The 23,148-nt window shown below is 40.1% G+C and overlaps 1 protein-coding gene across 12 annotated transcripts in view; it reads left to right on the top strand.

Moving 5' to 3' along the window:
* Positions 1–23,148, top strand: part of LOC105199534 — a 147,546-nt gene that overhangs the window by 28,855 nt on the left and 95,543 nt on the right. For 9 of the 12 annotated variants that reach the window (XR_005574613.1, XR_005574615.1, XR_005574614.1 and 6 more), the window contains one exon: positions 2,281–2,611. Coding sequence is in view for 8 of the 12 variants with exons in the window: in XM_039448472.1 (XP_039304406.1) it covers positions 2,281–2,611 (331 nt within the window). In the remaining 4 variants the exon portion in view is untranslated. The remainder of the gene's footprint in view (positions 1–2,280; positions 2,612–23,148) is intronic. The other 3 variants (XM_039448477.1, XM_039448478.1, XM_039448476.1) reach the window with 2 other exon arrangements.

Below are 23,148 nucleotides of genomic sequence, written 5' to 3'. Positions count from 1 at the left end.
GTGAAATGTTAACAAAGGTCTATGGTGAGTCTGCTATGAATAAAACAAGAGTTTATGAGTGGTATATTCGTTTCCAAGATGGCCGTGAAAACGTTGAAGATGACGAACGCCAAGGACGCCCCAGCACATCAAGAACCGATGAAAACGTCGAAAAAGTGAAAGAAATGGTTATGAACAATCGCCGAATCACAATCAGAGAAGTCGCTGATGATGTTGGCACATCAATTGGCATATCAATGGAAAAACAATTCATGGCTTTTGCACCACGATAATGCACTTGCTCACACTTCATTGCTTGTTCGTGAATTTTTGGCCAAAAACAATACTGTAACGATGCCCCAGCCTCCATATTCGCCAGACATGGCTCCGTGTGACTTTTTCTATTTCCAAAAATAAAGAGAACCTTGTAGGGCCGTCGTTTTACAAGCATAGATGATATTAAAAGCGCATCGCTGAAAGAGCTAAAGGCTATCCCAAAGATCGAGTTTGAGAAGTGTTTCGGGGATTGGAAGAAGCGCTGGCATAAGTGCATAATATCTAATGGAGACTATTTTGAAGGCGACAACATTAATGTAGACGAATAAATAAATATTTTTTTCAAAAAACGAAAATTCCCAGTATTTTTTGAACACACATCGTACACTTCCACAAGCATTTGATGCGCTTTAGCTGCACTTTTCTTCCAATTGAAACAGAAAATCAAAACTTCCCGCAAATGCTGCTTATTTGGAACAAAATTCGACATTTTTAACGCAATAAAAATTAAACTTGTTGTGCAAAACTCAAAGGTTTGTAAACAATATTTGGTTGACAGATGTTGACGCTTCATGATACAACAAAAATCAGCTGTCACCGTCAACCATTTATAGCCTTTAGAGCCATCTTTTGAAAACGGACCGAACTGAGTTGTACACCCAATACAAAATTAAAATTACTGATTTGTATTAATCAGTAATTTGAAATAAAACAGTCACAAGTATAAAATTAGTGAAATATAGTCTAAAATGTACATTTATTTTACTATGCATTACATACAATGGCGTGCAAAAGTTTCCGGCCAGTGACATTTTGTACTCTGATTTATTAAAAAACAGCTTAATAAAATTTTTATAATTATTAGGTATGAGTATAAGATATAGGTAACGAAATAGTATAGTAAAATAATGATAATTATGAAAATTTTTTCAAGTTTTTTTTTAAATAAATTAGAGTACAAAATGTCACTGACCGGAAACTTTTGTACGCTACTGTATAATGAAAATAATGAAATTTCAAAAATACATTTGTTGTGCCCCGGTGATGGCTCCAGGGACGTCGGTAGATATATCGGGATCTTTTCAGCGCCTTAGGAGTTAGGACTCGTAGAAAGGGCCGCTCGGTGATCAAAGATACAACACTTGCTTGTTCCAACGTTAAAATAATGTATTTTCTTCAGTATTGCCCTCGTTACACTTGTAGTATGATTATGTATGCCGCTCGTTTGCTTGATCTTCCCGGACGGCCCGGTATATATAGGTCGGCTGTTATCTCCGGATTGTGTTACAAGCTCGACGTGTAAGTCACGCACGGCGAGTAACACACCGGACAGCTGTTTGTCAAACTCTTCCGTCGCTTTCCGATTTTGTCGCGATATTTATACGGAAATTCGTCGTTTGGTTCGGCCAATCGTGTTCTTTGCGGCATGCAGCTCCCACGCTTAGCCGAAATCCGAATACCGGAAAGCGACTCAGCATTAGCTGGCGCAGCGCTGGTGTTGCCGGCCGGAAGCCCGACGGACCATCAGCGTCTTTCGATATTTCTAGCGTATGCGGAATTTGAGTCCGCTACGCGTATGCATAGCAATAGGAATCTTAATTTCCTGTTGCTATGCGTATAATTATCGTAGTTGTACAGGGTACAACACATTTTTTATTAATATATTTTGAAAACTGTATGCGCCGATTAATTTATAAGAAAAAATTAATCAGTACTCTTGTCTTTGTAACATATCAAATGTCAATGTCATCGGCGCGGTGTCTTTTAATATGCATAATTACCGAAAAAACCCATTTCGGTTTTTTCTGTGATTGACGGTTTATTTTAATGTCAATGTTGCAATTAACTCACACACTTAAAACGGACCTAAATCTAAGGTTGAAACGTTGTGGATTCATTATAAAACTCAATTTAGCTAGCAAGTTAACTGGATTATTTACTATTTTATTTCTAAATAGATCATATTTTACTAATATATTCACATTTTATTCCAATTTTTATTAAATATCTGATTGTTTGTTTCAGGAATTACATTCTATTCGTGAAAGTGGCATATTTTATCCACTGGATGAAACACAAAATCTAGAGAATAACCCAAGAAACAGGCAAAATGTAATTAAGTATTATCGAAATGATATACCAATAATGATAATTGAAGGAAGTGAGCAAAATGATTTTTGGAAAAGGAAATCTATATCGCCTATAAGGCGTTTTTGCTTGTTTGTGTCCATACTATTATGCATTATTACAATATTAATTTTTTTGTATGTATTACCTTGTGACAGTTCGATGGTTTGTTCACCAATTATTGAATCACATGCGTCTATATCGTGGGATAAAACTTTGCAATATGTAGGTGAGTTCATTAATAAGCTACTGTTATATTTGTTACTTTTTATTTACTTTACGTATTCTCTAATAAAATAAATAAATTTATAAATGTATTAATAACCTGATTAGCTCGTATAAAATTTAACAAATTAATGAGTAAGGCCAGTAAGACAAGCAAACAAATTTTAGGTGTTTGTATAACGCATAAATTTTATTTATTAATATCTTTGACACAAACGTTTCGACTCTACGGAGGCCTCTTCAGTGTGTACTCTTATATTACTGACGCAATGTTTTCAACGCAATTGATTTTTCCTGACGACGAAGATCGAGGATAAATTATCCGGTTTACAGTCCATGATCTACAATTTCTTTGCTTTGTCGTTTCCCATACGCGAAACAAATCGTGTCAAAATGTCTAAACGATCATTCGCTTCTTGTTACACGACTTATGCAATTCATTTGACCATAAGGACTTTAGAAAAAAAAATAATAATAATAAAGAAGTAATATTTATGAACGTTTTTTAACAGCTGTGTTAAAAAAAAGAAATTTTTTATATCGTAACTTACAGTTTGTCGTTACAGCCATTGTATAACATATTTAACGTTGTTGACTTAAACAATATACAGATCTTTACTAATCGGCGTGACAAGAGAGACTGATTTCTTTTGATGCTGCGGAGCGAGCATATGCGAAGATCAAAAACGTTTTCCTTTCCGTGGGTGTGTCAGGTCTGTCGACTAGGTCATGAACTTTGTTATTTAATTTAGTATTAATCAATTTTTTTGATTTTTGTGTTGATTTTAATAAAAATTAACTTCAAAAGGTAGCTATTATCAATTAAAATGTTAATACGAAATTCTAGATTTTTTTTAATGGTATACTCAACGAAAATTTAGTTATTAATTGAATTTACGTAATGATGTAAATTTGATGGAACAAATTGTAATAATTGAAAATAAGGTAATTAAAAGGTAAATTATACATAAGAAGGTAAAGTTGTTAAATGGGTAGTTAAAAATATTGTAAATATTTTGAAATAAGGGAAAATTAATTATAAAAAAATTATATGTTTCGAATGAGTAGTAATATATTGGGTTGGCAACTAAGTGATTGCGGATTTTGTCAATAGATGATCTTAGCACATTCTTTTATTTTGTCAACGTGTTCAAAGCACCTGACCTATATTGTTTTCTTGTTTTTTGGACTTCCGCCTTTAATTTAATAAAAAAATTGTATTGATTAGTTATTTAGTTTTGTTTTTATCTCAATTTAAAAATGGAAGAACAAGACGCGCATTTCAAATATTTTATTGTATTATTTCTGAAAAGGCAAGAACGTATCGCAAGCACACAAGAAGTTATGTGCCGTATATGTGAATGAAGTCTTGAAAGAAAGGCAATGTCAAAATTGGTTTGCTAAATTTTGTTCTATGATTTTTCGCTGAAAAATGCGCAACGATCTGGCCGTCCAGTTGAAGTTGATGAAACCCACATCAAGGTCATTATGCATGTATGCGATACATTGAGCTTTTCTGCAATCTCACGTGTTGTACTATGATGACCTGAATAGATAATGACCTTGATATGGGTCTTATGAACTTTAAAATTCGCAATCTCTTAGTTCTTATTCAATATTTGCAGTAATTTGTAAAAAAAATTAGTAAAATTAATACATTAATAATTTTATTAAAAATTAAAGAGGGGGAGAAATTAAATTTATTTTTTTCTTTTAAAATTACAAATATGTTATTGGACCGATAGTGTAATAACAAAATGATAGTAAGAAAGCTTTCTTCGGTTGCAGCTAGATCTTAGTGCTTATATTTATTCGTGTGATTTTATATACTTTTCCGAATTCGAGCAGAATGTGCTCCGAATTAATTCCGGTCGTAACACAGCATGTCGAATAAGAATTAGTAATATTACTTTATTTTGTTTATTAATATTAGACTAGCGAAATAAAGAGAAATAATTAAAAGTCTTTTAATTATTATTAAAAAATATATAATGGAAAATATAAAGTTGTAAGATTGGATAGATAAAAAAAATAAATTATTAGGCTGTAAATAATTAATATGATAATTAAGGAGATTGAGTGGATAGATTTTATATTAACAAAAAAAAAGAATTGGTGTATGAATTATGGAATAATTTAAAAAATAAGATAATTTAATCATAAGTAATTTAATTTATAGTATGTATTTAAATAGGTTTTTAATAAATAAAGTTAAAAATTTGTAGATTGCAAAAAATAGTTTATAAAGAATATTAATTTTGGAAATTAGAGGTATAATAAATATAAATCATTTTTTTAATAGATAAATATATTTTTAATTTACGTAGTATTAGAGATGTGATAGTAAACTTGCCCGATCCAACAATACTGTGAATGGTTCCTATTTTTTGACATATCAGGTGGTGTGAATAGTACGACAAATATCTTCTAGAGAAGGTGTCTATAGAACCAGTCAGTATGTAAGGTGTTTTTCGCGATTCTAATTGAAGTATCTAAAAAATTGTGGTTGCGTTTCTTTTCAAATTTGATTGTGAATTGCAATCGGTTGTGATATTTATTAAATTTATTAAAAATGTTTTCTATTGCTTCAGCGAGTACCGCCAAAGCAATATTGTCTACAACACGTACATAAGGCGGTATAATAATTTTTATGTTATTCAGAACTTTAGACCCCAAGTCTTGCATTACTATCGGTAGAGCATCTTCCCCGCACCTTCTTTTTACACGCACGCACGCATAAACACTTGCGGGGGGGAGGAGTGCAGGGCCTAAGGGGGTGCCTCTTCGGCCTACGGCGCATATACCGTTGCGATTACGAAGATTATGCTTAGAAGCTTTATTGTAGATGCAATTTCAAATGCTTCATTTTTTGACACATTTTTTTGTAAAATGAATATTTTTTGAAATAATTAAGAAAAACATTTTTTTTCTCTTAATATATTTCGAAAAATGTACGAGAGCGCCGATATAAAGAAAAGTTGTCCAGGACCCCCTTCTTGATTACATATGTCAAGGTCAAGGTTGTCAGAGGCTACTCCCCTGTTATCCATCTTTTTTTTTTTTGTAACGGAGGGGAAATGCGTTATTGCATACCCCCGGCCCCGGGGGGTGGGGCTCTCCCCCGCCGACGACGTACCGACTCACTAAAACCTCTCCGGGTGTCCTGCACTGGTCCTTAACTGGGGGAGGACTCTGGGATACGCGTGCAGCATACTTCCAGAGCCCCCCGGACCTGTTCGGCCAGAATCCGACTCATCCTACTAGGGAAGCGCTACTGCAGGGGGGCGCCCCCTGCAGGGCTTTAAGGCCTGTTTGTCAGAGATCGGGGGAGGGGGACACCGTTCCCCCTCCCCGCCTCTTTTCCGTTGTTGTGGGGGTAAGGCTCGAGGCTCCGGACCCCGCTGGAACCCCGAGCCCTTATGCGCCGGTCTAGACCGGCGCAAGAATCCGAGTATACTCTGGGGGCAGGGGGGGGGGCGATAAGCCGCCACTTCCCCAATCCAGCGAGGCTGGGAGGGCCGTTCCTTCTTAAGTGTGAGGGAGACTCCCCCCTACGTCAAGAGGGATTAGCCGCGCCGGGAATTATGCCTCATGCCCCCGACCTCGTCCTGCTTCGGGTTCTAAAAGCGGGACCCTCAGCAGGAGGGCCGGATGCCCCTCCTCCTCCCATCCTCTTTCAATAGAGGCGATCGCTCTCCGTATTTCTGATAGTCGGGAGGGAGGGGGCGATTGTAGCCGCGGCCTCATGGGTACTGCGTCGCCGTAGCACTCGCAGGCATCCCGGGCGCCGCGGCGGCGACGACCCCCCGGCGGGTTTCTCCTCCTGAAAGGGAGGAGGTTTTTTTCTCCCTCTGCGCCCGTCATTAAGGGCAGGGGGGGGGGAGCTATGGCCCTACTTCTCCTTCTTTTGTGTTTGCGTTTGCGTCCCGCCTCCTCCTTCCGCAGCATGACATGCTCGCAGAAGGAGAAGACGGTCTTCTACGCGCTCTACCTGCGGACCATTTGACCAACGACGGCCCGCAGGGAGAGATCATTCCCTATTTCTAGGCGCAGTTGTCCGCGCAGCATTTCCCACGCAGGATAATGTTCTAGCGTGTGCTACGTGGAGTCCATGTTCGCCACACAATGGTAGCATTGCGTTGTCGGTTCCTTCCGTATTGTGCACAGGTACTCATTGAAACAGCCATGTCTGGTGAGCACCTGCGTCCTCGGTATGATAGGCCGCCCCTGGGGCGGCCCAGCCACTTATCTCCTGTTATGCATCTTTACCTAACCTAACCTAACCAAGATCTGTATATTATTTAAGTTATTAGCGTTGAACATGTTATGCAACGGTTCTAACTAAGTTGCGATATAAAAATTTCCTTTTTTTTGACACAACTTTAAGAAATCTCATAAATATTACTTTATTTTTTTTTATGTTTTGATAGTTGAATGAATTGCATGAGTATTGTGACGAGAAGCAAATAGTCGTTTAGACATTTGTTTTGCGTATGGAAAACGACGAAGCAAACAAATTGTAGGTCATGGACTGTCAACCGGATTATGTATACTCGATCTTTGCCGTCAGGAAACATATTTGCGTTGAAAACATTGTGTCAGTAATGTAAGAGTACACACTGAAGAAGGCTCCGTAGAGTCGAAACGTTTGTGTCGAAGATATTAATAAATAAAATTTATTAGTTAAACACCTAAAAATTTTTTGTTTTTACTGGCCTTACTCATTAATTTGATAAAAATGTATAATTTATTAAATGATACTTGCATTAAATATTAATAATTTACAAGAGAGATTTGGCAAGTACAAAATCAAAAAAATTTTAACTGCATAAATATAGAATACAGGGTTCTAATTCAATAAAACAATTTTTTTTAGCCACTACAAAACTTTTAAGGGTAGAATGTCGACATACTACATTTTACAGTTTTGACTATTCGATTTATGTGTGGCTTGATGTTCTGTAATATTAGGTTGACATTAATCATATGAATAATTTAACTTAAATTATCGCTGATTAGCAAGAGAAAGTTAAAAAGTGATTTCCTTATTATTATATGAAAACTTAAATTAAAATGTTGAAAGTCAGTCAATGTATAAGGGCACTTTCACTATTGTGCTGTGTACCATACCTGAGAGCGTGAATTCTAGGCACTACAATTGGACGACTTTAATAATTTATAATTTGAAAAGTATTATAGCCTTGACATTTTTATATTAGAATTTCCGACTTAGAATATTTTTAAGAATCCGTTCATCAAAGGACCTCCACTAATTCTGTATACCACTCAAAATTCGCGCATTTGGAGTGCAAGATATAATATTTTATGTTAAAAAACACATTTTTCTTTAGCAAAATTGACGCCGTTTCTGAGCACCACCTAAATAAGAGCGCTTATTTGTTAACTTTAACCAGTTCTTCCGCAAAAACTATCAATCCTATGCAATTTTGTTAACGGAAAAAGTTGATTTTTTTAGCATAAAGTATCATGTCTTGTACTCCAAATGCGCGAATTTTGGGATGCTCTCTAATGAAAAATCAGCTGCTTTGGAGAGGCAATCAAGCGTAAACGCAATCAAAAGGAACAAAAATGTCATATACTATTTTGCGATATTCGAAAGAAAGCTTTAGCTGGAATAATATATTTGATTTTGTAGTGTACGTGCGGGGTGCGGCGAATTTAGATCATTACGCCGCAGGCCGTGTCAATTCAGACAGCGATATGTTATCTACTCTCCCCCCCCCTCCCCCGCCGGCGCCGTCAAACTAGGTATGATAGGCCGTTTTGCGACGCGGCGTTACCGCATATTGGTGCAGACGTTTTATTTTCTAACTAAAGCAATCTATCTATCTTATAATTAAAGCGGATATCGCAAAATGGTATTAGATTTTTTTACAGCAGATACCTTGTATGTGTATATGTATGTATATATGCAGGGTAATCCATAATGGTTGGAACAACTATTTACCATGAGAGATGACTTATTGACTTTACTCCATATAAGTTACACGGAGTGCAGAGAGTAAGCCATTTTTTATGGTGAATAGTTGTGCCAACCATTATTGATCACTCTGTATATATACACAAGGTGCCTAAGAACTAGAAAACCTACCTCTTTGAGAACATAGAAGAGATTAAAAGGGACAAAAGGTCTTATACTATTTTGCGATATTCACCATAACTATCGAATTATAAAATAAAACGTATCAGCCAATGTGCGGTGACATCGCGCTATCGCGCTTAAGCAACGGCGCGCGGCGGGAAAGGTGACGCGTCGTTATCTGAATTGGCATGACGCGACGGTCTGAATTTACCGCACCGCGTGTACATACACTGCAAAAATCAAATGTGTTATTTATTAAATGTATAAGAAGAAGCTTTAGCTCAAATAACATTTGATTTTTGCCGTGTATGTACATGTGGTGCGACGAATTCAGACCGTCACGCCGTGCCAATTTAGACAACAACGCGTTACCTTTTCCGCCGTGCACCGTTGCCAACGGGCTAAGTGCAATGGCCCGGTATCATCGTATCTTGACTCAGACATTTTATTTTATAACTCGATAATTATAGCGGATATCGTAAAATGGTATAAAACTTTTTTGTCCCTTTTTATTTTTATATTCTTAAAGTGATAGGTTTCTTAGTTATTGGACACTATGTGTGTATATATATATATATATATATATATATATATATATATATATATATATATATGCACACGCGCGCACGCACACGCACGCACGCACGCACGCACACATATATACAGTGCCGTAACTAGCCTGCGTTGCGCCCGGTGCGAGCTCTACATTTTGCGCCCCTCCCTTCCCTAATACCTATATATCTAATATCCCTATCCCTAATACCTATAATAAAAAATTGAACGTTTGAATTAAAACAGACGGTTATTTACTGTAAATAAATTTATTTTTTATTTTTATTATCATTTATTATTATATTTATTATTATTATCTCACATTTTTCATTATATATTTATTATAATTATAATAAACATAAATAAATTAACTAATTATTTTTTAAAATTTATAAACATTGCAATATTATAGATAATCGATATCCATGAGTTCCATGACTAAATATTCTTAAACTAAATAAAGAGTTTTTAGTGCAAAACATACAATAAAATGTTAAGTCATTAAACAAGACAAAATAATAAATATTAAAATATATCAATTCTTTTACAACGGAACTTTACAAGCCTTACGCGATGCAAACTCGTCAATATTCTCATAATTAAGTTGTCTTGCAACCGAATTTTCTATGGACAATATGCCCATATTTATCAGTCTTTGCTGCCCCATAGAAGATCTTAAATATGTTTTGATGAGCTTTAATTTAATAAACTCCGTTTGCATACAGCTATAGTAACAGCGTTAAAAATATTCTTAAAGCTATGTATATCGACATTTGGACAAGTTTCCACTAATAAAAATTGATGGAGTCCCTGAAGCAAGTCTAAAGAACTTGTGGATTCGGAATCAGCAAAAAGTGTGTGCGCTTGAAATTTTAAAGTTTCTAATTCACTTATAAATTCTGCTCCATTTATGTTGTGTTTGTAATTAAGTGTTAAATCTGCCGCTTGTTTTTTTAGATTTTCAATAGTAATGTTCTTTAAACTCTGAATAGATAAAAAATTAAAATCTGTAGCAATATCATTAAGTTTTTCAAATCTCCATTGAAAATGAGTTATTAAAGTGTCTATTACTTGAAAAATATTAATTTTAAAATTTTCTTTATGTGTTATATTGCAATATGTATCCTGTTTTTTTGCTTCTCTTCTTCTTTCTACGAAATCACCCTCTATTCCTATCTTTTCACTTAATTTTAACGTTACATGAAAGATTTTCTCAAAATTTTCATCTCTAAAGTTTTGAATTTGTTTAGTCAATCCCTGTATTATTTTTGCAGAGGTGTCTATTGTGACATTTTTTAATTGTAAATTTCTATTTACTCTATCAATAGCTGTCAAAATTCGTGCGCATACTTGCAATGTACATACAAATTTAAAATTTATATTTGTTAAAAGAAGTTTAGTTGTTGCAACGGTTTCTGCATTAAAAGTATTAGAAGACAAAACGTTTAAAGTAGTGACAACTTGTGGAAGTTGAGTATATAAAGCATTCACTGCATTTGGTTTGGACGACCACCTTGTATCAGCGTGACATTTCAAAGATATATTAATATTTTTCATTAAAACTTCCTAACGTAGAGTCGACCCAGAAAAAAAACGTAAATAATCTTTGGACAATGCCAAAAAATGTTACCATGTCTGATGTAACACTAGCAGCATTTACGCCAGCTAGATTTAAACTGTGTGCTGCGCATGGTACAAATCGTGCATATTCGTCAATTTGTCGAACTTTAGCTTGAACGCCGTTGTATTTTCCACTCATATTACTTCCATTATCATAACCCTGCCCTCGAACATTTGCAATATCTAACCCGTCCGCTTTCAACTTTTATAAAATTTCATTGAATAATCCATTACCTGTTTTTTCATGAGAGTGAATAAAGTCTATAAAACGTTCTTCTATGCTAACCTTTCCGTTAAAAACTTTTACGTATCTTAAAATTTGAGACATTTGTTCTTGATGCGATACATCAGGGGGACAATCAAATAGAATAGAAAAGTACTTGGCAATTTTCACTTTTTTAATAATTTGTGTTTTAACTGTAGTCCCCATTAAATCAATTAATTCGTTCTGGATTAATGGAGAGAAATAAAATGTACTTCCTTTTTTATGAGCATCAATATGCGTTTTCAATTTTAGATCATATTTTGCTATTATATTAACAACACTTAAAAGTATTCCTGAACCTGGTTCATCTATTTTTTCATTAGATCCTCTTAGAGCTAAATTATTCTCTGCACAAAACATAATAATATCAATGTGAACTCTTAGTATATGTCGCCATTTCTCCTTTTTTTGATCTATTGCCATTTGAAGGGAGGCATCAATTGAAGATTTAGATCGTAAACCCTTTTCCAAAGTTTTTTATTTAATATAGTTTGGACGGTGTAGGACGGAGTTCTCATGGTCAAAAATTCTAGGACTTAAATGTCGCCAGTCGTTAAAACATCGCGCTGGATTAGTGATATTGCCGGATTTGACGGCCATGATGAATTAAAGAGAATGCAAGGGAAACAAAATATAGCCTCTCTTTTTTTACTGTAAATTAACCACATTCGTTCTATAAATTGGCCATGAGCTAGTTTTCTTTTAAACCATTCCTTGCTAAATTTTCTATTGTTAGTAGTTTTGGAAAGTGAAAAGTTAACTTTTTTCCTTGATCAGGGCCTTGTTCTATAAGAAAACTGCGAATAGAGTCATTCAGCGGAAACCATGATCCTGGATCATTTTTATCAAGAGAGGCGGACGTATTATCTGGTTGCAAAGCTTTGGGAATTTCAGGACTTCCGTCTTGCGAAATAGAATCGTCTAAATCTAAATTAGTTGTATCTAAAGGTTCGGTCTCGTTTGTTTGATCATGATGTGATGTGGTAGGTTCTGGTTTTTGACATATTTCATCTACTATATCGCAAGTTTTTATATTACCCATGTGAGAGTAGCTTGGACAATTTTCGGATACATTCAGATCGGCCTTTGTCCAGCTAATCAAAACTTTTGACATTTTTCTATCCTCATTTTCTTTATCCCGTTTTCTCTTCCGGAACTCAGCTCCAGATGGGCGTTTAGGAGGCATTATAGAAGAATTATGTAGTTTAGTTTAAAGCAAACGAAACAGCAATCAGAACAAAATTTAAATATTGCAAATTGTATACTATAAAAGGTTAAAGCTCTCGCAACAACAAACACGTAAAATACAGGCAAATGAGAGCCAAAACGCCGATTACAAGGCGACAATTATAAATGTAACTCCGAAGACACTCATACAAAATATATTTGTTATATTTGTCGCCTTGTAATCGACGTTTTGGCTCTCATTTGCCTGTATTTTACTTGTTTATTGCAAATTGTCCAGCGAGTTATTATAAGTATACTTAATACCTTTATGTTATTCAAGGGTAAGATAAACTGAAAATATATTGATATATTATACAAGCAGTAACAATATTAATGGCAAACTGTCATGACGCTGGTGATGGCACGGCAAATCTATGTCATAGATTTCGCGGAGAAATCAAGATCTGGCTACCCGGCGGTGCACCCTCCGGGGGTTCGAGATCCAACTTTTTGCGTGAGTTTCAATTGTTTAGTAGCGTTCGCGGAACTAATGCGACACCAGCTTAAAGCGGCCATAAAGTTTAAGCTCATGGAGAAGGAATTACATTTTTTTTCAAACTTCTTTTATTTTATTTAGAGACCCTCTAATCAGAGTCTGGACATAACACGGCAACTTCTGATTGGTCCGTGATTTTTCTTTAACTTGCGCTAGTGTTATGAAAGTTATATTGCTACCAAATATAATAAATCATTAAATTTGTTAAAAATGTCTACTTAAATGTAATATTTGACAAATAATATTAAACAATATAATTATATAGAGTTATATGTCATTATTATATATGAATTAACTATTATACATTAAATTTATAAACAATAATTTACCTCGCACAGATAAGAACCATTTGTTGGCGTCCAATTTTGACGATTTGTATTTTTAGTCTAGTCAACTCGACGCTTTTTCATTTCTTGGGAATATTTTCATTATATATCCCTTTGATGAAGAATTATTAGAAATTCTGCTGCACATCTAACCTCTATAACTTTATTTCATTACTTTATTCCCGCAGAATCACGCAGAATAAGCAGGTTAGGAAGTACTAAGAGAGAGTGAAATAGCTAGCACATATATTTCTTTCTCTCTCTTAGAATCTTGAAGAAAAGTGTCGGATAATCTAACCTAACCTAACTGACTTATGTCGAGACTCTGATTAGAGGGTCTCTAATTTTATTGTTTTGACTGCGCCCCCCTGAAGCTTGCGCCCGGTGCGGGGGCACCGATGGCACCGCTCTAGTTACGGCACTGTATGTATATATTGTGACGTGGCAGTTTTATCTGCCTCGCCGCTTCGTCCTCCGCCTAAGCGTAGCGCGAGGAGGCGCGTACGACCGGGCCGGGCACTCAACGAGAGAGCGGAATCTCCGGCGGGACTGCGTTGCGTGTTATTTTATTTATTCATTCGCGGCTTGCATGTAACCGCGGGCACCTCGACAAACGCTGCCGAAGAACCAGCAGCGGCGAGGGAGACGGACCGCGACAGGAAAGGGAGAGGGCGATCGTCCAGGGCCGGCGCACAGGAAAACGCCGACGGAGAGGAGGACGAGAACCGACGTGGCGACAGATAAGCGCCACGCAAAGGAGGCTCGCGAATGGCACAGCTGATGGATAGGCTGGGGCGGACGAACGGCCAGGACGAGGGCCGTCGAATGCCGGCTGTCCATCGAGGAGGGTAGCGGCGAAGAGTCGCCGCTGGAGAAATTCTGCTGCTGTCGTCCGCGAGGACGACAAGAACGACGAGGATGTAGGATGCCGACGGGGACCGCACGACACCTGCGGAGACCCGACACTGCGCTGCCGTGACGTCACGGCTAGATAAGGGCGGCCGCTGATAGGCCGCGCCGCTAGACGCAAGGATATCGCGCACCCTGTGGGACGGGTAGCGCTCATCGATCGCGCATCGAACGCGATCCTCTCGGCTTTTGCGTGCGACCCGGCGTTCGGCGTACACGTTGCGTTAGAGAGCGAGCGAGTGCGAGATATCGGTCCCCGTTATCAGTGGCTATCGAAAAGATCGGTGAGAGTGTCCGGCCTGGCGAGCGCGTCCACTAGAGGATCCCAGAGGACCTGAGGGACCAGGAGGAGGACCGGAGTCGGCGTCGAGGTGACCCTCTAACAGTCGTGTAAAGCTACGGGCTGTCGGTGTCGACCGACTCGCGCTCTGAGGTGGAGCCATTAGGTTCGTGTGCGAGTGCGTCCGCCGCGTGGCGATTGAACGCACCTTGCTTCTCAGTGTTTGGCTGGCTCTCCACCTCAAGCCCGAGATCTCGTCGAGGCACCCAGCTGTCGGCTGTCGCGTGTGCTTGAGCCGTCCCGCCGTAGAAGCTTGCGGACGACCGGCTTCCCGGGAAGCCGCAAAGCTCTCGCGCACGTGCGTGAGTCGTGTTACGGCCGTGCTCATACGGCCGCCCGAGATATCGGTGACTTGGTGTATCGCGCGTGTTCTATTAATTTTGTAGTGCGGTTCCGGCGACTGCGTTGTCGTCGACGCGAATCTTTTACTGTACGCACTTGTGTCTCAGAATTATGTGGCTCGCCTTAGCGGAGGCTCTACGTTCGCGTTCTTGCCGCGCCGGTCAGAGCGCGCGTGATTGGCTGCCGCGCTTCGCGCGGGACCAGTCGTCGTGATCGGCGCGTGTAGCGTAATTATGGTCTGAGTTGAAATAATTCCCGCGTCCGACTTATTAATTTCTTTTTGTCAATGCTTTATCTCTTTGTCTTTCTTTCTTACGCTAACCGCTATTCTTTTTTGTTCTTATTTTATTGTAAGCCGTCTCTATTATGCACTGCAATACATGTGTTCTCTATCTGTTATATCGGCCTGACTTTACTTAATTTCTCGCCTACCCGTCGTCTCCCGTAAGAGAGCCGCTTCGTCCCTGTCTCCGCTACCCCGCCCCTCTACCGGTTAGAGGAGCTAGCTGGCCGCGTGCGAGCGACGATTTCGCGTTTCGGCATGACGCATTCTCGCGTGTTGTGAATCCGTGTTTAGAGTGGAAAAGTGAACCCGGAGACGCGACCGGTATCATCGCGTCTGGCGCCCAATCTCGCGATTTGGTGCGAGCATTTGGTGTTTCTCAGTTAGTTCGTCGCTCCCGCGCGTGTTTCGCGAGTCATTCCATTGTTTGATTGCGTATTTCGCCGTTGCTCTCCGGCGTCAGGAAAAGTACGTGACACTACATATATATATATATATATATATATAAATATTTATATATATATATAAATGTATATATATATGTATATATTTATGTATATGTATATATGTATATGTATATGTATATTTATATATGTGCGTGCGTGCGTGCATGCGTGCGTGCGTGTGTGCGCATGCATATATATATTTAAAAAATTTTTTTACGATTATTTTTGACAAAGTTACACTCTCTTGAATCACGGCTGTTTTTTGAAATTAGAATAGGTGTTTATATTATTTTTTTCAAACCTTTGAATATGTACACACACACACTCACAATCACACACACGCACGCACGCACACACGCACGCAGACAAACACACACACATAATATATACAGGGTGATTCAAAATAACGTATTTGTCCTGAAGCTGGCATATTTGTAATCGAATTCTGAGACAATTTTTTCTTTTGCAAAAATTAGTCTGGAGTGTAATTTTCAACTTTCAAGAAAAAATAGTTAGCGTATGACGGTCGGATACAAATGGTAGACAGGGGCGGCGCGACTCTGTTACACACCGGTGTTTCCGTAAGTCGCTTCCTGCGCCTAAATGACCGATAAAAGTTCACGGACAGCTCATTCTTATTTAAAGTTTCTCTCTCTCTCTCTCTGTCACTTTAATTATGCTCTTTTTGACTTGTCAAATTTTGATCTGTTATCCGGCCGTCCAATATCGGGATGAGCGTGACATCTTCAAGTAAGTTTACAGTATTATAATGAATTTACATACGCCCGCGAATAATAAAATTTAATGTAAATGAGATTACTTCAATATTATTTGCAAGTTAAAAGTAGCACTTTTAAAACGCACAAGAAAGAAAGGAAGGAGAGAGAGTGATTGAGTGAGCGAGCGAGTGAGAGAGAGAGAGAGATAAAGAGATTGATTGATTGATTGATTGATTGATTGATTGATTGATTGATTGATTAATTGATTGGGCGTTTATTACTGTCCTAGGGTAAACCCTCTAAGAACATACAGAATATACAGATGATACAGATTAGGGAATGGTTTAACTTAAAACTAATAACAACAAATATAAGAATAATAATAGAGATACAATTAAGAACTATAATTAGAATAGAAATGAAAATGTTCTAAATAAAATGTCCAGCGCGAATGAACAGTAAATATAATATACAGACATAATAGAAAAATAAACAGAACAAAAAAATATAATATATATTTTTATTATATAAACAGAAAAAAAATTTATATGTTAAGCAATTGAAAATGAGAACGAAAGCTAGCGAAGTAAGAAAATAAGTAGAGTAAAAGAAACATGACGATTTAATTAGACTTAGTCTAGAACGCAGTTAGGCCTGGGAATGAGAACCATCGCTATGAAGCAGAAGGTGGTGAAGATCACGCTTAAAGGCGCTAATGGAAACAGCACCGCAGATGGGTGCGGGAAGTGAGTTCCAAAACGTAGGTGCAGCTACGGAAAATGAATTCTGGTAAGTTGATGTGCGACTGGAAGGTACGGCAAAGTCGAGAGGAGAAGCCCTAGAAGTAGCGCGTGATCGGGTGCGAGGCACAAGACAGGATGCTAGATAGGGAGGTGTTACGGTACTGCAGTAGATTAGGCAGCCAAGGAGGTAAGACCTGTTCTCCGCGCTCAGCCAACCGAGCTGGGGATGGGAGACATGATCGTTCCAGCGGAGATCAAAAATGAAGCGCACACAAGCATTCATTAGCCGCCTAAGCTTGAGACTTTGCTGACCGGTTAGATCAGTTAGGGCAGCAGCACAATAGTCAAAGAATCAGGGAAAATCAGGGAGGACACCAGTCGCATTTGTAGAGAGCGCGACAGGCAGTGCCTGTAGTATTTCAGACGCCAGAGCACTCTATTTACCCGCAAGGAGGTTGCCTTAACCTGCTCATTCCAGCTCAGCATGCTAGTAAAGGTCAAGCCGAGCTTGATAATGCGTAATTTCTGTGGGTCATTAAGCGTAAGGACTAAGGTATGGTTAGCGTTAATGGCATTGATGTAGCGGGCACTACCCATGAGAATGGCCTTGGTTTTGGAGACATTTAGAGTAAGGCAGTTGTTTGCCCACTTCTTGATAGCAGAGATATCCTCTCTGATTTTTCCAAGGTCGTCTAGAAGGTTGGATGGACAGAAGTTTAGATATATTTGTAGGTCGTCGGCATATAATATATGATGGCAATGACGGAATACAGCTCTTAGCTCATCTATGAAGAGGGCAAAGAACAAGGGGCCAAGAACGGAGCCCTGAGGGACACCCGACGGGACAGTGGACCGTGAGGAGAAGTTGTTACGCCCGCGAACACGCTATGTTATGTTAGAGAGATACGACTCAAACCAGCAAAGTACAGGAGAGGAGATGCAACCGAAGTTGGTAAGCTTGCTTTGAAGTAGGTTGTGGCAGACGGAATTAAATGCTTTGGAGAAGTCGAATAGTATGATCAAAGTGACCATTCTTTGATTGATGGCCTGCTTTACGTCATCCGCCAGCTTCACGAGCGCAGTCTGCGTACTGTAACCGCGCCGAAAACCGGACTGTAGAGAATCGATGAGATGATGGGAGGAGAGGTAAGAGGATAGTTCATCATAAACGATGCGCTCAAGGATCTTGGAAAGGAAGCATAAGAGTGAGATAGGTCGGTAGTCTGAAGGAGAGGAGGGGGCTTTGATCTTAGGGAGAGGGATTATGTGGGAGCGCTTCCACAGGGTAGAAAAGGTAGAGGAATTAAGAGAGAGGTTTAGGAGATCAAGGATGACATGAAACACGTAGGGAAGGCAGTCGAGTATAAAGCGACGATTAAGGTCATCATGGCCAGCAGTGTTGGATGACCGCCTAGCCAGAGTTGTCGAGAGGAAGTCAGGTGTGATATACTTGAAGTAGAAGGAAGAGAGTAGGGAACTATGGTTGATGCAAGAGAGGAGGGAGTAGTAGGGGAGGTCGAGGACAGGGAGGGAAGTGGTTGGGAGTCTTGCCGTGAAGAATAGGCTGAGCTAATCAGGTGATGCATTGGAAGACAAAGTGGGCGAGCGAGACTTAGCAAGTCCCATCGATCGCAGCTCAGACCAGAGAGGGAGAAGAGGCAGAGTCGAGACGCTGTGCAAAGTAATCATTCCTGGCTTTGCCCAGTAAGGTGTTCACCTTGTTACGCAGTAAACGAAAAGTGACTAAAGTGGAGGAGGAAGGACGCCTGCAAAAGGCTTTTCTGGCCGAGTCTCTTTTGCGCATAGCTAAGCGCAGTTTCCGCCGAATCCACGGGGCGGGCGGCCTTCTAGCAGAGAAAGTGCGAAGCGGAGCTAGAGTGTCAAGAGTTGAGTGTAGAAGGTTAGTGAAGGTAGCAATCTTATCGTCAAGCAAGACGGAGTGGTATACGATGGTTCAGTCGAGGGTGGCTAGATGGTTATGTAGTGTTTTGAGGTTATAATTAGAGAAATCGCGAACGGAGATGATGCGAGGCGGAAGGCGATTATAGTGACTATTAAGGGTGACATCGATAAGATCGCGTGAGACGAGGAAAGATAGTGCATATTGTCGATGGGACAACACAAAGGCATTATTACTGACTAAGCAGTGATCTATGCGAGTGTGCGAGGTGGCTATGTGATGTGTGTCAGAGAACGGAACAATATGGAGATGATTACACTTGCAAAAATCTTGCAGCGAAGAGGCATTGAAGGACTGACGATTTAGGTCTATGTTGAAGTCACCTATTATTACTGCAGACGGAAAGGAAGGTAGTAGTTTTTTGAAATCTGCTTGGAAATAGGCGAGATGACCTAGTTTAGGGGGACGATAGATAATAGCCAGTAAGAAAGGCCTGCGTCTCATCGCGGAGATGCTTACAAAAATATATTCAGGTTGACTGAGCAATACTGAGCGGGCGAAGAAGCGAGTATCTTAGCGGATAGTCCATTGCGTACGTAAACGCTGATCCCCCCTTGCCCACCCTGTCTGGAGAAATAGTGAACGAATTCATCAAAGTGGGGAAGAAGGGATTGGCAGTTCACATGGCATAGTCGAAGTGGATTTAAGAGGGCAGAGGGGGGGGGCGGCGAGAGTCAGGCCTCACCAGCAGATGAAGAGCGGGAGCCGCACGGCAGCCGCACGGCCGGCTCTGGGAGCACCACTAGACGCCGCCGGGGACGCACGAGGTCTAGTTGTAGGCGCCCGCTGAGGGCCAGTTGTTGCAGACGGGGCAGACGTAGATTGAACTGAAGAGAATGCAGATGTGGCAGCGTGCGCGAGGTTAGTCGAGGTCATCGAGGAGGAGGAGGCTCCCGGGGTACAGGCGGCCGACGTAGAGATCAGGGGTGGAGGGGTGAGGCTGTCCAGATGCTCCCGATGTCGTACTCTAATAGGCGAAGTATTCGAGTGGCGTTTAATGAAGATGAGGCCGTTTTGAACCCAGGCTCGATGAAGTTTGCTATCTCAAACCGCACGCCTCGCCTCACCGAGGATGGACCTCACTGCAGCCGGCAACCTCTCATTGATATCTATTCTAAAGCCCGAAAGTCTTGCGGACACTTCGGCACTCCCCCGGCACCTCAAGGACTCCTTTGGGCCTCTTCCCGTCAATCTACCGATTACGGGCATCACTGGAGGATAGTTTGACGATGATGGGGCGCGGACGGTCTTCTTTAGATGGAATCCACACACAGGACGTGATCTTGGTAGGCAAAACCGCGACTCCCAGCGCGGAGACGATGCTGGTGGTAACGGCGCGAATGTCCTTGGAAGGGACAGAAAGAGAGGGGGGAAAGAGGGGAGACTCCCCCGCCTTTGAACAAGTTTAAGCACGTTTACTCACGCACACAGCAATCAGCTTATTGTTTCCACGATGCGACAGTTCAATTTAAAATTGTCCTTTATTCAGATCTCTCGAAGTTGTTTTACGTTTTACCACATTTACACTATTTACTTCACTTGATCGATAAATGCGGAACTACGTGACGAATTGATCGATCGACTTTATTAATTAACTATACTATTAATCACTACTCTGATCAGTACAATCATTCGATGCGTTAAAATTATTTGAAGAAACACGTGTTTACGTTACGATCACACAACACGTGTTCATTCGGCGATATTAAGCAGTCGACTGGAAGTTATTGGTTATGTTGTTATAAGAATGTCTAACGATTGGTTAAAGCCAAAAGTCAAAACGCGACAATTCAAAGTGAAAATATTGATTAATACGATTTACATCAATACAATTTATTAGAAAAATGTTGCATGTTTATCATTATTTGTTGAAAATTATATGACCCATAAGTGACTTTATCAAGATAATTTTTTATTTATTTAAAATATTCAAGAAGTGATTTTCTCAAAATCAATTTCTTCTAAATATTTTTTTTATTTTGGTAAATATGTATATCGAGTAGGGGAGGCTGCCTCGATGACCGTGACCTATGTTGTCAAGGTCGTGACCCTGAGTAACGTCCACCAAGTTTTAGACGTCGCTTGCCCTTCGTTAAAAAGTTATAATCATAAAAAGTTTATGAAAATTAAAAGTGATAACTACACATATACTTACATATACATATAAAAATATGGTACAGAAAACGCGTGGACGGGGGAGGGACTCTGCCCCTCCCCTTGCTCCCTCACACCGTATTTTTTCTAACCTAATCTATCCCTATTTTTGTCAAAATTTGTAATGATATTAGATTTGAAATTATGGGTTAGGTTACGCACGCACATGCACATGCACACTGCGCGGAACAGTACTAACAGCTTGTAAGATTAGCCTCATTCCGCGTGGAACGTCCGTTTCACATGTATTTTGACAATATTCCTTGTATTTAAATTACAAATATGTTATTGGACCGATAGTGTAACAACACAATGATAGTAAGAAAGCCTTCTTTGGTCGTAGCTAGGTCTTAGTGCTTATATTTATTTATGTGATTTTATATACTTCTCCGAATTCAACCAGAATGTGCGCTGAATTAATTCCGGTCGTAACAAATAGTGATATTACTAATTCTTATTCGACATGCTGTATTATGACCGGAAATTAATTCGGCGCACATTTTGGTTAAATTCGGAAAAATATATAAAATCACATAAATAAATATAAGCACTAAGACCTAGCTACGACCGAAGAAGGCTTTCTTACTATCATTGTATTATTACACTATTGGTCCAATAACATATTTGTAATTTGAATCACGCGCCTAGAATGCGTTGTCACTCATATACCAATATTGCGAGAAATATCACTGTGCCCCAGTGGTCGAGGTGGTAAGACACCGGGACCGGAGATTCCGGAGGTGCCAGGTTCGAACCCTGGGTGGGGTGTTATTTTTCGCAATAAATTTCTTACAGTTTTTTCAGGGGGGAATGGGTATATAGATGCAAATCAGCATCAAGTATTATATTAAATTAATTAATTTAATATAAATAGTGATATTACTAATTCTTATTCGACATGCTGTGTTATGACCAGAAATTAATTTGGCGCACATTCTGGTTGAATTCGGAGAAGTATATAAAATCACATAAATAAATATAAGCACTAAGATTTAGCTACGACCGAAGAAAGCTTTCTTACTATCATTTCGTTGTATTTAGTTGTACTCGGATACTCAATACGTGTATAAAACTAAAATTGGTAAAAAAACTCTAAAAAACTCAAATATTCACATGTTGTACAGAGAACGCGTAGACGGGGGAGGAGCTTCGCCCTTCCCCCTCCACGCCCCCCCTTTTTTTACATGGGGAAATTGTCATGGAGACCCTTCCTTCCCGGGGGAGAGGGAAGCGGTTATGCCGGACTCTTACCGGCTAAAACCCCATAGTGGTTCACCTTCACATGAGACGTGGGGGGCGCCTGGGGTTGCAAGGCATTCTCCAACGGGCGCCCCTCGAGCCCCTTTCTTCTTCCCAAGTGGGAGGATGCTTTTTTTTTATAGTTGGGAAACGTCTTGTAGGGACAGGAACGCGAGGTGTGTGAGACTCGCCGACCTAGCTAGTAGCCGGCATACTCACTAAAACCCAACTTTTTCTGGCGTCTGAGCTCGGGACGGATCACGGGATTGAACTAAGTATGCACCGCGATCCGTCCTAGCCCAAACGGGTCCCCGCCCGAGAGCAGAAACTCCCCTCCGGAGTTAGCGGCCAGAGCTTGACCGAAGCCGCGCTCAAGCCGCCCGAACCGGGATGCCGGGTGTGCGTCGGACCCCCGTGGAAGAGGGGTGCGCCCTAGGTACGCACTCCCGCATCCCAAGCCCCGAGACGGATCAGCCGGGCAACTACCCCGCCGCTGATTCTGCCCGAGGCGTACCTCCTCAACAGTGGAGAAGGTAGGGCTCTCTGTCCGGTCTAGCCGGCGCTGTGAGTCCCCCCTCCCCATTGTTCCTTCCCGGCCATCTCTCCTTCACCCTTCCCTGAGGAAGGGAGAAGGAGGGAAATGCAGCCGGCGCTGTGAGTCCCTCCTCCCCATTGTTCCTTTCCGGCTTTCCCCCCTTCACCCGAGGGGGAATTCACAACCAAAAATTTTGTACACCAATGCCGATTTTTGGCATTGCTGTAAAACACTGCCGACATTTTCGTACACTGCCGACAATGCTTATTGTTAGTCAATGCC

The sequence above is a fragment of the Solenopsis invicta genome, chromosome 4 (assembly GCF_016802725.1).
Source record: "Solenopsis invicta isolate M01_SB chromosome 4, UNIL_Sinv_3.0, whole genome shotgun sequence".
In the NCBI taxonomy this organism is placed as follows: domain Eukaryota; kingdom Metazoa; phylum Arthropoda; class Insecta; order Hymenoptera; family Formicidae; genus Solenopsis; species Solenopsis invicta.
The sequence above is the reverse complement of the archived record's forward strand: the minus strand, read 5'-3'. Positions and strand labels throughout refer to the sequence as shown.